Source organism: Geotrypetes seraphini, chromosome 3 (assembly GCF_902459505.1).
Source record: "Geotrypetes seraphini chromosome 3, aGeoSer1.1, whole genome shotgun sequence".
Taxonomy (NCBI): Eukaryota; Metazoa; Chordata; class Amphibia; order Gymnophiona; family Dermophiidae; genus Geotrypetes; species Geotrypetes seraphini.
In genome coordinates, this window is record NC_047086.1 from 318662239 (window position 1) to 318679251 (window position 17013).

The 17013-nt window shown below is 44.6% G+C and overlaps 1 protein-coding gene across 1 annotated transcript in view; it reads left to right on the top strand.

Moving 5' to 3' along the window:
* The window catches only part of TRMT6 (tRNA methyltransferase 6), a 52600-nt gene that overhangs the window by 18131 nt on the left and 17456 nt on the right, over positions 1 to 17013 (top strand). Inside the window, exons 3-5 of the mRNA XM_033938267.1 lie at positions 7725 to 7834; positions 12257 to 12348; positions 14552 to 14635. Coding sequence (XP_033794158.1) covers positions 7725 to 7834; positions 12257 to 12348; positions 14552 to 14635 — 286 coding nt within the window. The remainder of the gene's footprint in view (positions 1 to 7724; positions 7835 to 12256; positions 12349 to 14551; positions 14636 to 17013) is intronic.

Genomic DNA, 17013 nt, shown 5'->3' on the forward strand with positions numbered 1-17013 from the left:
GGAAGACAGGTTGGGATGTAGTAGAGACTGATTCTGCTGTGTAAGTAGAGTAGGAAACACAGGAAGAGGAATGGGCTCCCTGGAGCTGAGTTGAAGCAGAAGGGAGAACCAGTGTTGACGAGGCCACCGAGGGGCGATGAGGATCATGGTGGCATTGTCCTTGCGGAGTTTGGACAAGGTCCGCAACATCAAAGGAAGTGGAGGGAAGGCATAGAGGAACCGATCCCTCCAGTTGAGCAGGAATGCATCCGGGGCCAGACGGTGAGGAGAGAAGAGTCTGGAACAGAATTGGGGCAGCTGATGGTTGTGAGGTGCTGCAAAGAGGTCCACCTGCGGAGTGCCCCATCGAGCAAAGATGGAGAGTAGAGTCGGAGGGTCCAACGTCCACTCGTGAGGTTGAAGGATGCGGCTGAGATTGTCGGCCAGAGAGTTCTGTTCGCCCTGGATATAGACCGCTCTGAGAAAGAGATTGCGGTCCGTGGCCCAGGTCCAGATGCGCAGAGCCTCCAGACAAAGGGGGCGAGATCCGGTGCCGCCTTGCTTGTTTATGTAGTACATGGCGACTTGATTGTCTGTGCATAGGAGGAGGACTTGAGGACAGAGAAGATGTTGGAAAGCCTTGAGGGCGTAGAACATGGCTCTGAGTTCCAGGAAATTGATGTGATGACGACGCTCCTGTGGGGTCCAAAGTCCCTGGGTGCGTAGATCTCCCAGGTGAGCTCCCCACGCGTAGGGGGACGCATCTGTGGTGATGATCATAGAGTGGGGGGGCAGATGGAAAAGAAGACCCCTGGAAAGATTTGAGGAGTTCAACCACCATTGGAGAGATTGCTGAAGAGATGATGTCACAGAGATGGGATGAGAAAGAAGATCCGTAGTCTGTGACCACTGGTTGGCGAGCGTCCACTGAGGTGTACGAAGGTGGAGACGAGCCAGAGGAAGGACATGCACTGTCGAGGCCATGTGACCCAGGAGGACCATCATCTGTCGAGCAGGAATGGAGGGATGCATGAGTACCTGACGGCAGAGATGGAGCAGGGTCTGCTTGCGATCGGAGGGGAGAAAAGCCCTCATTAGCGTGGTGTCCAGAACTGCTCCAATGAATTGAAGTCGCTGGGTGGGAAGCAGATGCGACTTGGGGTAGTTGATCTCGAACCCCAGGAGGTGGAGGAGAGAGATGGTGTGATGAGTAGCCTGTAGCACAAGTGGAGACGTAGGTGCTTTCACCAACCAATCGTCCAAATAGGGGAACACCTGGAGGTTGTGAGACCTGAGGAAGGCCGCTACCACTATAAGGCACTTGGTGAAGACCCTGGGTGAGGAGGCGAGGCCGAACGGTAGCACCTTGTACTGATAGTGGTGGTGCAGTACCTGGAACCGCAGGTAGCGGCGAGAATGTTGATTGATGGAGATGTGAGTGTAGGCCTCTTTGAGGTCCAGGGAACATAGCCAGTCGTGTTGAGAAAGAAGAGGGTAGAGCGTGGCAAGGGAGAGCATTCTGAACTTCTCCTTGACCAGACACTTGTTGAGGTCCCTGAGATCGAGAATGGGACGGAGGTCTCCCGTCTTTTTGGGTACCAGGAAGTAGCGGGAGTAGAATCCCTGCCCCCTTTGATCTGGAGGTACTTCTTCGATGGCATTGAGAAGGAGGAGGGATTGAACCTCCCTCAGGAGGAGGGGGGTTTGAGATGAGTTTGAAGCAGACTCTACGGGAAGGTTGTCCGGAGGCAGAGTCTGGAAGTTGAGAGAGTAGCCGTGGCGGATGATGTTGAGGACCCACTGGTCCGACGTGATGACTTCCCAACGGCTTGAGAAAATGGTGAGACGACCCCCGATAGGCTGTGGAAGAGGCAGCGAGGGTGGATGACTGGCTATGCCCTGGAGAGAAGAGTCAAAAGGGCTGAGATTGTTTAGCAGGCTGAGGAGGCTTGGAGGGTTGAGTGGCCTGAGACCGAGCCTGGGCATGGTGCTGCTGTTGACGGGGTCGCCGAGATTGTTGGGGAGGCGGATTGAGTGGCCTGGCTGAGAACCTCCGCTGGTAAGATGATTGAGGCCGATAGGGTCGAGCAGGCGGAGCCTTCTTTTTCGGCTTGATCAGGGTGTCCCACCTGGTCTCATGGGCAGAGAGTTTCTGAGTGGTGGAATCCAGTGACTCTCCAAAAAGCTCATCCCCGAGACAGGGGGCGTTGGCCAGGCGGTCCTGGTGGTTGATGTCCAGGTCGGAGACTCTGAGCCAGGCCAAGCGACGCATGGCTACAGCCATGGCAGAGGCCCGAGAGGTGAGCTCGAAGGAGTCGTATATCGAGCGGACCATATACTTGCGCATTTGGAGAAGGCCAGATATGTGCTGCTGGAATAGCGGGACCTTGCGCTCAGGTAGGTACTTCTGGAGGGCAGACAGCTGTTGGACCAAGTGTTTGAGATAAAAGGAAAAATGGAAGGAATAGTTGTTTGCCCTGTTGGCAAGCATGGCATTTTGGTAAAGTCTCTTGCCAAACTTGTCCATGGTCTTACCTTCTCTGCCAGGAGGGGTAGAGGCATAGACACTGGAGCCCTGAGTCTTTTTTAAGGTGGATTCCACCAGAAGGGACTCATGGGGCAATTGAGATTTGTCGAATCCTGGAATAGGGATGACACGGTAAAGGTTGTCCAGTTTACGGGGAGCTCCCGGTACCGTGAGGGGATTTTCCAAGTTTTTGTAGAATGTCTCCCGTAAGATGTCATGTACGGGAAGCTTGAGGAACTCTTTAGGAGGTTGCTCAAAGTCTAAGGCTTCTAAAAAGGCTTGGGACTTTTTGGAGTCAGATTCAAGGGGAAGTGACAGAGCAGCAGACATTTCCCTCAGAAATTTAGAAAAAGAGGATTGCTCAGGTTTAGAGGTGGCATCAGGTGCCGATGGTTCCTCATCAGATGAGGAGGGATCCTCCTCGGTACCGAGAGGAGTCTCCTCCCATAAATCAGGATCCCTGACCTCTGGTGCGTGTCGGGACACCGGGGTGGAGGGTGCGGTGTGGCGAGTCTTGGACAAAGATTTACCAGAGCGCACCGAAACGGTACCAGGGGAGGACGATCGGCGTCGTTCTCGGTCCCGAGAAGAGTGCCGTACCGCCTGGTGCCGAGTAGGATCCACTGTGGGTTGAGAATGAACCACAGGATCATCAGGAAGTTGTTGGGCCGAAAGGATCGGCATCGAGGTGTTTACCGGTACCGAAGGAGTGGACACCGGGGGCTCGGTGCGGGGCTCGGGCCGGTCTGGTACCGGAAGGAGCGGTGCCAGGATAGAGGGTAGCAGTTGTTCAAGCTGTTTCTTCAACTGCTCCTGAAGCTGAGTTTGTAGAATGGCCGAAATACGGTCATCTAGGGGTGGCATCGGAACCGCTTTCTTTTTCTTCGGTTCCTTGGATGCCGCTCCACGCCCCGGCGATGAGGAGGCCGATGACGAGGCACTCACCGTTATCGGGGCGGAGCGTTTACGGGACCGGTGCGATGCCGGTATGGACGGTGTCGTCACCGTAGCTGGAGGGCGCTCGAGGGAAGAGGAAGGCTTCTTAGCCGGCTTACCTGGCGCCAGTGGCGCCGATGCGGGATCGGTCGGTGTCGAGCTTGACGGTGCCGATTTCTGCGGTACCGCCGTTGAAGGTGATGAATCCATCGCCGACTCGGAGCCGAAGAGCAGGGTTTGCTGGATTCTTCGGTTTTTAAGAGTACGTTTTTGTAAAGTGGCACAGCGGGTGCAGGAATCTGCCCGATGCTCCGGACCCAGGCACTGCAAACACCAATTGTGTGGGTCAGAAACGGAGATCGGGCGTGCACACCGCTGGCACTTCTTAAAACCGACCTGCGGGGGCATGAAGGGGAAGATAGCCTCCGCAAAATCGAAGTCCGAGGCCTGTATAATGGCAACAGGCCCCGCCGGGGCAAAAACGAAAGAAACAAGAAAAATCAAAGTTTTTTTTTTTTTTTTTTTTTTTGCAATTCAAAGAAAAAGGAAACCCGAAGGTAGAGGAAGAAAAATTTAGAACAAAAGCGCGAGCGGGAAGGCAAAAAGTGATTTCAACGGCTGTTGAAAAAATACACGCGTCTTCTTCGCTCCGCGGAAACGAAGAAACTGGGGACCACGCACTCCTCCGTCGGGCGGGAAGGCACTCGCGCACGCGCGGTGCGGCCAACTAGAAACTTCTAGTTAAAAGGTCCGTACCGAGGGCTCCGTCGGTGACGTCACCCATGTGTTAAGAATATGCTGCCTGCTTGTCCTGGGATAATGTGCTACCTGCAATAACCTAGAAATGCTCTCTCTTCCCATGACATGCCCCCTCTGAAAAATATTGATAAAATGAAGAAACCCCCCCCCCCAACTAAACATACGGTTAATGTACACGCGCAAAATACCACAAAATGTTGTAACACAATTCTGTGAAAGCCTGATGACATGCACTAACCACACATTAACCCCCTCCTTTACTAACATGTAGCACGGGTTTTTAACAGCTCCGACGCTCATAAGAATTCTATGAGCATCGGAACAGTTACCGCCACTGCCGGCGCTAAAACCCACGCTAAGCGTTAGTAAAGGAGAGGGGTAAGAGCTTAAAATTTAATAAAAAGGCCCCAAAGTGCTTGGTAAGTCCTCACACCCTGGCACAATTTGCACTTTATGATGTAAAAAAATACAATTTAAAATGAATTATTGTAAAAGTTTGTTTCACTGATCTCCATAATGTATTCTCAACTTGATGTGAAAGACAGTATCATTTATCATATAATAATGCACTCAACTTAAGCCAAATACAGTGGTTTACGAGCATAATTCGTTCCAGAAGCATGCTCGTAAAACAAAATACTCATATATCAAAGCGAGTTTCCCCATAGGAAATAATGGAAACTTGCTTTGATACGTTCCCCCCGAAGGCCCCCCCTGCGATCCGGCGCCCCCCCCCCCGCCGCTTCTTACTGTCATCTGGGCCTCTGCACCGGCATGTCCTGTGCGTTGGTGCCTGTGCCCGAAGATCAGCCTCCTCTTCTTGTTGGGCCTTGAGCATCTGCGTATGTTCAAGGCCTGCGAGTTCACGTTCTCTCCGAGATCTCTGAGAATCTCAAGGCCCAGCAAGAAGAGGAGGCCGATCTTCGGGCACCGGCACCAACGCACAGGACATGCCGGTGTCGAGGCCCAGATGACAGTAAGAAGCGGCAGGGGGGGGGTGCTGAATCGCAGCGGGGGGTGCCGGATCGCGGGGGGTGCCGCTCGCAAATCGAGGCACGCTCAGTTTCCGAGGTGCCGATTTTGCGAATGTTTTGCTCATCTTGCAAAACACTCGCAAACCGGTGCACTCGTAAACCGAGGTACCACTCTATCTTAAATCAGCATGCAGGCACCCAACATCTTTTCATTTGGAGCCGTCTTTGAGAAACCAAGGGCTCCTTTTACGAAGCCGCGATAGTCAACCCCCCGCGCTAGCCAAAAAACTACGGTCTGCTCAAGAGGAGGCAGTAGCAGCTAGTGCAGCCGGCGGTTTAGCGCGCGTTATTACAAGCGTTAAACTGCTACCGTGCCTTCGTAAAAGGAGCCGTAAGCAAATTCCGGAAGAGGGAAAAATTACCTACTGCACCTGAATGTAATTTGCTCTGTGCTACAACCTGAAAAAGGCTTACCGTAAGCAAAATTAATCATAATAAAGTGACACAAGCAGACTTATTTGATTCCACCAGAAGGTACCTAGCAATAGTGTCTACAACACACAAACACAGATTGTTTTTTTCTTCAAAGAACCTCTAATGCACTAAATTTATATGTTCAGCTAGAAAAAAAAGAGTAAAAGTCCTAAGTGGATGTAAACTTATTCTTCATATCTGATTCTGAGAGTAATATCCCTACCTTTATGTTAAAATATTCTGATTTGGTAACTGTTGTTTCACTTAAGTAATCAACATCAATAACTAAGCAAATTGAAGTATATATTTTTTGCTAGGAAATGGTACAAAGATCAGATTTATTTATCAGTATTTTGATATGCCACCTTTAATTTTAGAGCTCATCACTTGATATATTCTGCTTTACTTAAATTTTGGGTGTTGTCTTTCCACTGGGACTTGTGTACCACCTTTTTGTAGTTATACAACCACTCTCAAAGCGGTTTACTTGAAGCATTTTCCCTATCTGTCCCAGTGGGCTCACAGTCTGTCTAATGTACCTGGGTCAGTGGAGGATTAAGTGACTTGCCCAGGGTCACAAAGAGTAATGCAGGGTTTGAACTAGAGAATGACACGGGGAAAAAATTTATCACCGTTCCCACCCCGTCCCTGTGAGCTCATCCCTGTCCCTGCCCTGTCCCTGTGAGTTCAGTCCCCGTCCTTGCGAGTTCAGTCTCTGTCCCTGCCCCGTCTTCGCAAGCTCAGTCCTTGTCCCCACCCTGCGAACTGTCAGATCCCATCCACACAAGCCTCGAATAGTTATGATTTTATACTGAACTTATTTTATTAAAGTATAAAAAGAGACAATATTCTGTACAATTGTCATTTTATAAACACAAATAATACAGAACAAGGGTTAACAAAACCCCTGCCTCCCCTCCCTTTCACAAATATCCCCTCCTCTATTGTGAAAACTGAACAAACCAAATTACTACAGAATGCTACATAGAAAAATCGAGCTACCAGAATACATCAGTCACACATGGCAGGAATAGTGTTAGGGGAGTGCAACTAGGGCAACTGCCCCCTGGTCAGAGAGAGAGCCCTAAGCCAGTTGGAAGCTAAAGAAGCACAGCCTGGGCTTTGTGGTCCCCAGTTATGCCTAATGCCAGCTCCAGCAGGATACATATTTCAAATCTGGAATATTCTAATCACAAAATATAAAATAAATTAATTTTTTTTTCTACCTTTTGTTGTCTGGTAATTTTATTTTTCAAATCACATTAATCTCAGACTTTGGTTTTGGGTTCCTTCTGTCTTCATTTTGGCATGGCTGGCTCCTGAAGGTAAAATAGGTGCAAGAGGAGCTGGGGAGGAGATGCCGAGTCTGACACAGGCGCAATTTTTTTTACCACAGGAGCAAGACTTTTCACCGCTCCCACAGGACGGTAAAAGGTCTTGTCTCCATTCCCGCAGGGCAGTAAAAGGTCTTGTCACCATTCCCACGGGGCGATGAAAGGTCTTCTTCCCATTCCTGCAGTAAATCAGTTGCAAATGTCTCCATTCCTGCAGATTTACTGCGGTGACCATGGTTTACCGTGGTAAACGGTCCCCATGTCATTCTCTAGTTTGAACCCACAACTTCAGGGTGCTGAGGCTGTAACTCTAACCACTACACCACACCACACTCTCCTCCCATTATAACCCATTATAGAGCACTCAAAAATCTAGTCAGTAGGTAAGGACATTTACCTTTTTTATCGCATCCCCTTCTCCCAGGTTTACATATTTTTAAAGTCCATAGTGTGCACTCTAAGGTGGGGTTTATGTACTATTTTAATAGCACACCACACAATTTCCAGAAATTGCCATACTACTCCAGATGGCCATGCTGAATTAGTTGCCGTTATTCACCCCTCAGTAAATCTGGTTCTTTGTCATCAGTAAAACTCTCTCGCTTCATATTCAATTCAGCAAGACTAATATAAATGTATTGTATCAGTGCACTGTGCTTTGTTAACTAAAACCTTTCCATGCATCCAGGTGAAGGAATGTTTTAGAGCGAGTGGGTTTCATATACCTGTCTGTTTCTCTAGAAACTAAAGAAGCAGGTGCTGACAATCGGAACATAGTTGATGATGGAAAGTCCCAGAAATTAACACGAGATGACATAGAGGCTTTGAAAGAGAAGGGCATTAAAGGACAGGTAAAAATCAAGGGTTTTGCTGATATCCTTTGTTGCTCTGTGATCAGGATATCATATATGCTTTGAAACAGAAATTGACAGCAATATAATCATTTAACATGGGCAGTGTGGGGGCAAGTTGGGTATAGGAATTGAATGGGGGAAGTTTCTGGTTTAGAAGAGGAAGAGATTAGAGATGCTGGATTAGTTAAGGCGTGAAAAAAGAAAGGACATGGGAATATAGGGACACAAAAAGGATGCTGGACATGAATTTGTAGGAGATAGGGAAGATGTTGGACATGGGGGAATAGGGAGAAAAGAGATGCTGACAGGAGGAGATTTAGTTGGATATATTGGAGGTAGTAGGGTGATAGAGTGACAGAGAAAATGCTGGATGGTGGTGGAAAGTGAGAGTTGAAATGGTTAGAAGGGAAAGAGAAAAAAATAGAGGGATGCTGGATAGAGGGGAGAAAATAGGAATGTTGACCAAAAAAAAAAAAACCAAATGGGAAATCATAGGATTGGAATGGGAGGGCAGGGATGAGGGAAATGGCAAAGTTGTAGGTTGATGTAAAAAAAAAAAAAAAAAGAGGAAGCTTGAAGACAGGATAACAAGAATGAATAAATTTGCAGATATAGAAAAAGAATAAAAGGAAATGTGTTTTGACTTTTCAGATACGGTGGTATATAGCAAGTATAAGTGAAGATAGGAAGGGAGAGACGTGACTAATAAAAAAGGAAAAGAAAAGAAAGTTAAGAAAAACAGGAAAGCAGAAACATGAATAAAATGACCAGACAACAAAGGTGGAATATAGAACTTTTTCTTTTTAATTAAGCAAATGGAAACTGTCAGTTTTACAGAAATTTATATTTTTTTAATATAATTTTGTAGAAGTTGTATGGGGGAAGGTCCTAGCTCCACTGTCGGGGACTGTGGTGAGTGTTACAAAACTGGAAACTCAGGGTTATACAGGGATTCATAGAGCTGCCAAGTTTCAGCAGAGAGAGCTTAAGGCTCTTTCTGGCTTTCTGACAACCATACAGTGATGCTTTATGGGACCTGCAGCATGGATTTCAATGGGTAGAGTCAGGGCTGTTACTCCCACACTGTTTTAGGATACAAATTCAAAACCAGGATTGGCCATGTGTCCCCTCCTGGAACTAGATAGTGTGGATTCCATATATCTTGTATAGAATCTAAATTTCACTCCCATATTGAATAATTTGTAAAATAATACTGTAATTTACAATGGTAGTTTTTTTGTGTGGCTGAAACTAGCTGGCATAGGTTCTTTATGCAAGGACTTGAGACTCATATAGTGTCTTTATAACATATTTAAAGATGTAGGGGGATAATTATGACGTATGGAAATGTTACTTTAACTCCCCCCACACCATATTCCTAGCATTCCTCCCTGTTTCTACTTAGAAATGCTACTGCATAAAACTTTTGCACTTGACATTGTTTTTTTCCTTGTTAATGCTCGTTAAGTGCAAAACTCTTAATGCTCTCTCTTTAGTAAAAATACCTCTAAATGTTTAAATGCACTGACTAGAGAGGCCAGATTCACAGAGCTATCTCAGTAAGAGAAAAGAAGATTAAATGGCTTGTGAAAATCAGATAGTCCATGGTAGAATCTTGGGCTCTTATAATGGGAATATAGCAATGTTCTGATCAAAATTCCAAAAAATAAATGCTATCTTTTACAAAGCATTTTATCTTTTAGCAATTTCTACCGCAAGCCAACAAGGTAAATGTTCCAACACTTGTAGAATTCCTATGAGCGTCGGTGCATTTACCTCGCCAGCCCGCAGTAGAAACTTCTATCGTGGCTTTGTAAAAGGGGGCCAAAATATTAAATAAGTTGTCATGTTTCCTGAAAGGACCAAGTGGATTATAAAGCATAAAAAAATAGTTTTTTAGAATCTATAACAACCACACAGTAATTTAAAAACACAGAGAACAAAAATATTTTTTTATAATAAATACATTAAAACACATTATAATCATGTAGTAATTCAAAATGAAGTCAACATGACAACAGATTTGCTCATAAAGTTCCCTAATAAAGAGTAACTAAAATCAGCATGTTCTTAAGCCAAGCAAAGGAATAATACCAGACCAGTCCCTCTGACCAGTTGGGCCTAGTTTCAAGAATTGAACTATAAAAGCTGTTTTTGTTGTGCAGTAGATGTCCTGGAAGAAACACAAGGACTTCTCCTGCAGTGAGAGATCAAAGGGACAGCTGTAAGTGCCAGCAGGTCCCAGAAAGTGAAAGCTAGCAGGTGCTTTTAGTGTTTTGAGTACATTATGTGTGTAGGGGCTGCTAACATGTTCTATTTTACAAGACTGTGCCTTGAAACAAGCCAGTCATTGAAGTTCTAGTTAACCCCTTGTTGAAAATGACCTGAGTTAAGTATTTTGTTGTCTTCGCTATTTTTAATACCTGGGCCATTGGCTTGGAATCTGTTACCTATGGATATCCTGAGCGAACCAGGTTTGGTTAATATCGGTGGGGGGGAAGCTTAAATCTTTTTTGCTCACTAAAGTTCACTAAAGGGCTTTGGGACCAAGTCATAATGGAACTAGAGAGCATTGTTCAGTCACAGACAATAGGAAGCATAAGGGTTGTGTTTTGTTTTAATCTATGGTGTTTTGTATTTTATATTTTGTGTATGTGTGTCTGTTGGTTTATAACTTGCTTAGAAGAGGCATGGGGTAAACGAGATTTAAATATTTTAAAACTAACCCAGCCCCTTTTTTTTTTTTTTTTTTTACAAAAGCGTAGCACAGTTTTTAGCACCAGCCACGGTGGTAACAGCTACGCTCATAGGAATTCTATGAGTGTCAGCCCTGTTACCACCACATTTGACACTAAAAACAGTGCTACTCTTTTGTAAAAGGAGGGATAAATTGGCAAACCTATAGGTAGAACAGGCAGGCAAACAGAAGGACACCTCGCCTTGGTATACAAACAGTCATAGAAACATGACAGCAGATAAAGGCCAAATGGCTCATCTAGTCTGCCCATATACAGTAACCATTATCTCTTTCTCTCTAAGAGATCCCACGTGCCTATCCCAGGACCTCTTTGAATTCAGACGCAGTCTGTTTCCCCCACCTCTTCCAGGAGACTGTTCCACGCATCTAAAAAAGTATTTTCTCAGATTACTCCGGAGCCTATCACCTCTTAACTTCATCCTATGCCCTCTCATTGTAGAGTTTCATTTCAAATGAAAGAGACTTGACTCATTTGCATTTACATTACGTAGGTATTTAAACGTCTCTATCATATCTCCCCTCTCCCGCCTTTCCTCCAAAGTATACAGATTGAGATCTTTAAGTCTGTCCCCATACGCCTTATCACGAAGACCACACACCATTTTAGTAGCCTTCCTCTGGACCGACTCCATCCTTTTTATATCTTTTTGAAGGTCAAACAAAGAAAAGGTATCTTTTCAACCAATGATCAATCTTTATTACAAACTGTGATTCCAACAAGGATCCCAGTTTCGGCATATAGATGACGCCGTCATCAGGGGACACTATAGGAAACATATAGCATAAAAAAACCATTGCATGAATATAAAACAATTAAAGTAAATAAAACATGAAAGAACATGGTACAAAACACTTAAGAAACCAATAAAATATAAAAATAAAATATGCATATGCACAAGTCAAAAAGTATATATTATTTAAATATTAAAAACCAATGGAACATAAATTGATAAATAGATATAGGGCTCCTTTTACAAAGCCGCGCTAGCGGTTTTAACGCACGCACTGGATTAGCCATGCGCTCTAGCATGGGCCAGCCAGAAATCTACCGCCTGCTCCAAAGGAGGCAGTAGCGGCTAGCGCATGCGGCAATTAAGCGCACGCTATTCCCCACGTTAAGGCCCTAGCGCGGCTTTGTAAAAGGAGCCCATAGTGTACTGGACACAACTGATCATTGTTGCAGTCTAAATGGCACCGAACCTTCCAGTTTTCCAGATACAAGCAATATTGTACTCTGTATACTGTGCCTTACACAGCTGAAGGGCACGACTCGCTTTTGAAATATGCCACAGAAACTATTACAGTATAAAATCACATAAGAAGGAGTCAGAAATAAACACTAAAGAGGAAAATGGCAACAAGCAATACAGCAGGTAGGGGAGAAGTATAATAATGTCAAATAAGTAAAGTAGCTATACCAAACGAGTGTTACTTCTCCCTGTTTATTTTTGCTTCTTGAAGCAATTTCACATTGTATTGCATTGCTGTTTGTATTATCATAAAACCAATAAAGCTTTGAACTATAAAAAAAGAAACTATTACAGTATAAAGTGAGATGACACATTTGTTGGTTATTTACTTATTTATTTATGGTTATTATGTGCCAAATATATAAAGTGGCTGATTTTAATGGAGGAAATCCGCTGGCTTTTTTTTTGTAGGAAATAGTTCAACAGTTGATAGAGAATAGCACAACATTCCGAGACAAGACTGAATTTGCTCAAGAGAAATACATAAAGAAGAAAAAGAAAAAGTATGTATACTGAGTGAAGAAGATAGAATAAAATCTGCTGCTTTTGTGTTTAGATTGGTACTGGGTTTGTTTGTTTTTTTAATTTCTGTTTCACACTATCTACCATTCTAGACAGATCACAAACAAAAAAAACAGAGGCCTCCATTTACAAAGTGGTGGTAGCGAGTGTAATGCAGCAAAAGCCCCGAAGCCCTTTAAATCCCAAAGGGCTTCAGGGTATTTATTGTGCCGTCCTGCGCTAAAATGATTTGTAAAAGGGGGCCATAGTTAAAAATTTAGCACATTTTACTACATTTGTAGTTTTGTAGTTGCACAATCACACTCAAAGTGGTTTACATGTGTTTGTGTACTTATTTTGTACCTGGGACAATAGAAGACAAAGTGATCTGCCCAGGGTCACAAGGAGCAGCTTTACCACTAGGCCACAAGTACATTAGATCAGTGTTTCTCAACCTTTTCAAGCCAAGTACCCCTTAAGCCTAACATAGTAAATGACTGACAAAAACCAACCGAGTACCCCTGCCCAAGCTCCATCCCAGAACCACCCAAACCCCCACCTCTATAATAATAGTACTAATTGTATTGCAATTTCTTCCATCCATTTTTCATATACACACAATATCTTATTAATATTATTATTTTATTTATTTATTTCTTCCATTTGTGCATCGCACATAACTATACAAGCTCTAGGCGACATTACAGAGGAAGGGGTTAGAAGAGGGTAGGGAGGACTATGGAGGGCAGGAAGGAGTGGAGAGGAGAGAAGCATGTAGAATATTTCATAGAAATTCCTAACTTTACAGATAGGAGCACCATCTATGTAAATGATAGCTAAATGAATTAAAGGAATATGTAAAAAGGAATAGAAGGGAGGAACCGTTAAACAATAGAATCCAGTTAATAAAATAAGAATAGGGGTAAAAACAATGGAATAAAATTTAAAATAATTCATAAACTGGGAAAAAAATCAAATAAGTCTGGCAGAAGTCCAATTTCCTGAAGCAGCTCTGTTGTCTGAGCATATTTTATACATAATACATAATGGTAACCATAAAATTTTTTTAAAAAACACACAAAGCACACTGTATGCAGAGAAAATATTATTCATGGGGTTTTCAAAGAGGTCAAGGCAGATGACTTTAAAATATCCAATGTCACCTCAGTAACAACTATAGAAAAATAGATAAATATAGTGCAAAATATAGACAGCAGATATAAATTCTCAAAACTGACACATTTTGATCACTAAATTGAAAATAAAATCATTTTTCCTACCTTTGTTGTCTGGTGATTTCATGAGTCTCTGGTTGCACTTCCTTCTGACTGTGCATCCAATATTTCTTTCTTTCTACCTCCTGCATGCTTCCTCTCCTCCAGATCTCATTCCATTCCCCAACCAACATCTCTCTTTCCCTGCCTCCCAGCTCCACTCCCAAAGCCGATCCTGCCACCCAACACACTCCATTCCCCCAATTTTTTTTCCTCTCTCCCTGCCTGCCATCCCCTGCTGAAGCCTCCGCCGCTGATTCCTCCCTCCCCCAATCCCAAAGCTGGCCCTGCCATCCAACACGCTCCCCTGCACCGCCACTGCCGCTGCACTAGGGACAGACCAGGCTCATGCAGTGTCTGCACGCGGCCAGCCCACAGGCCTTCCCCCAAAGTCAATTCTGATGTCAGAGAGAAGGTTCCGAGTTAGCCAGACAGCAATTGGCTGGCCCAGAACCTTCTCTCCGATGTCAGAATTGACATCAGGGGAAGGTTTATGGACTGGCTGCATGCAGTTGCTGCACACGCCCGTCCCGTCCCTGTTGCTGTGGCGGCGGGTGTGTGTGTGGGAATAGAGCGTGTCGGATAGCAAGGTCGGCTTCAGGAGTGGGGCAAGGAGGAATTGGTGGTGGGTGGCTTCAGTGTGGGAGAGGGGGGGGCAGGGAGAGGTCCCAGGAGGTGGCCAGCCCAGGTATGCGTACTGTAGGTTGAGAAACACTGCATTAGATAAGATTGTGAGCCTGCCAGGACAGACAGGGAAAAATGCTTTAGTACCTGAATAAATTCACGTTAAGTGCTCCTAGGAGAATGGTATAGAAAATTGAATAAATAAATTTTTGAATCCCTTCAGTTTAAGTCAAGCAACATAGTAAGGCAATCAATACTCTGCTCCAAAACTTTCTCAAATAAAATGGTCACTATGTTTAATTTACAGATATGAGGCAGTTCTCACAATCCTGAAGCCATGTGCTCGCATTCTTGCAATGATGTATTATGGAAGAGAGCCTGGTAAAATCTGGTAAGCAGTTCTTTTATTTTAGGGCTCCTTTTACAAAGGTGCGTTAGGGCCTTAACGCGCGGAAGAGCGCGCGCTAGCCACTACCGCCTTCTCTTGAGCAGGCGGTAGTTTTTCGGGTAGCGTGCGCTAATCCGGTGCGTGCGCTAAAAACGCTAACGCACCTTCGTAAAAGGAGCCTTAGTTTGTAATAGGGTTATGAAACAAGATTTGCTACATAGCATCCCCTGACTGGTTGTAGAAGTTTGGACAGTGATCGGTGCCATATCAACCATGGCAAAATCTTTGGTAGGGATGACAATCAGCATCGGTGTTAACTGTGAACAGTTCAACTAAAATCATAAGACAACATGTTGCAGAGGTTATTTCTGTTGCTTGATTATACAGCCTTCCAAACAGCACTGAAAAGCAGAAGAAGGGATTGAGAGGATACTTGTGGGAGAGAGGCAGGTTAAAAGTAGCCTTTTAGAAAAAGGGGGAAGAAAGGCTCAAAACCCTGGTCCATGTTCCAAGTGTCAAACAAATTAACATCTGGTCCCCTTTTCAGAAGTAGGTAGACATCTCACAAAACCACATTGCATTCAAAGTCATGTTTAGTTCTATACTTGTTTTTGGAAGGAAATTAGGCATGAAATCCCTCCTACTGGACTGTTAGCATGATTTTTTTTTTTTTATAGTCCACCAAGTTTGTTATTTATACTTCTTTGTGGCTCATTTAAAAAAGAAAAAGTCCAGTTTGCTATTTTCTGGACTAATTTCTATGCTGTTCATCTGCAGTTCATCTAAATCTCAAGGGGCATTTTAGAGGTGTGGTTTGGGCGGAACTAGGACGGGCTTATGACTTGGATGTTTTTCTAGCAATTACTGTAATGGCTATACTTTAACTGGAATCCAATATTGCTTCTTCAATTCGTTCCACACTTCCAGTATACTTTCATAAACAGCAACTGTATCAACCCTTAAACATATTAAGGATGACCACGATCTTCAGAGGGTCCAACTGCCCCTTGGTTCTTGTGAAAAAAATCACAGAACCCGATCTTCATTGGATCAAAAGTGCCTTTTTTTTTAGTTTTTTTTATTTTTATATTACTTTTTTCGTTATTTTGCTTATCGTGCTTTACCGAAGCCGCTCTCGGTTACCTTCATGAAGAGGAGCGGCTTCGGTAAAGCACGATAAGCAAAATAAGGAAAAAAGTAATATAAAAATAAAAAAACTAAAAAAAAGGCACTTTTGATCCAATGAAGATCGGGTTCTGTGATTTTTTTCACAATGGGCAGTTGGACCCTCTGAGGATCGTGATCATCCTTAATATATTTAAGGGTTGATACAGTTGCTGTTTATGAAAGTATACTGGAAGTGTGGAACGAATTGAAGAAGCAATATTGGATGTTTTTCCTGGCATAATCGAGAATTTTAGAATAAGTCCAGGGCACAGTTTGGTTGTCTGGGGCTAGACCTGTTTTAACAACGAACAAGTGTCAGAAAGGTACCCAAACTCATCAGATGACCACTGGAGGAATGTAAGCATGAACCCTCCCTCTCCCCCCCCCCAAAAAAAAAATGTGATTGAAATGGTACATACCTGCCTTTATGAGAAGCTTCAGATGTTAATGGCCAATCCTAGTAGAGCAGCGATCAGGTTCCTGGCACAGCCTAATGGGGACGGTTTGGTGAACCATAGAGATACTCCACTCTAACCACTGCACTTACAGTGGAATTTGTGAGCTTTCCAAACCTCATCCTAATCCCACTGTATCCACATATTGGTGTCACCTGCAGGCATAAGGGCTATTGGCGTGGTGTACAGTGAGTTTTGGAGGGCTCACCATATAAGATGTGTATCTGGGACATTTTATGTGAGGTTCACTGTAGTGCCACCTCGGGTGCCCACTGCTCTGCTGGGATGTCTGTGTGGCCAGTCTAGTAAGAATGCTGGCCCCTCATTTATCCCAATGGCTTATTCTCTGCTTTATGTTTGGGACATGTGTGTTTTTTTCAAAAATGTTTCAGAAAGATGCGCTGAACAGTGGCGTGGTAAGGGAGGGGGAGGTGTGGACCACCCCCGGCCCCGTCTTGGTGGGAATACTGGCAACCTTCCCCCCCCATGCCATGCTCATGCCCTCTCTCCCCTCCCCCTCTTAAAATCTTCACCAGTGCGAGCAACTGCTTTACTTTGCTGCTCACAACACCCTGGTTCCTTCTGAAATCACTTCCATGTCACAGAGCCAGGAAGTGACATCAGAGAGAAAGCCAGCACGAGCAGCAGGCTAGAGATGCTGCTCGCACTGGCAAAGATTTTAAGAGATACAGGGATGGGAGGGCACAAGTATTGCACAGAAGGAGTGGGGGGGGATTGACGCAGAAGGAGGGAGCAGAG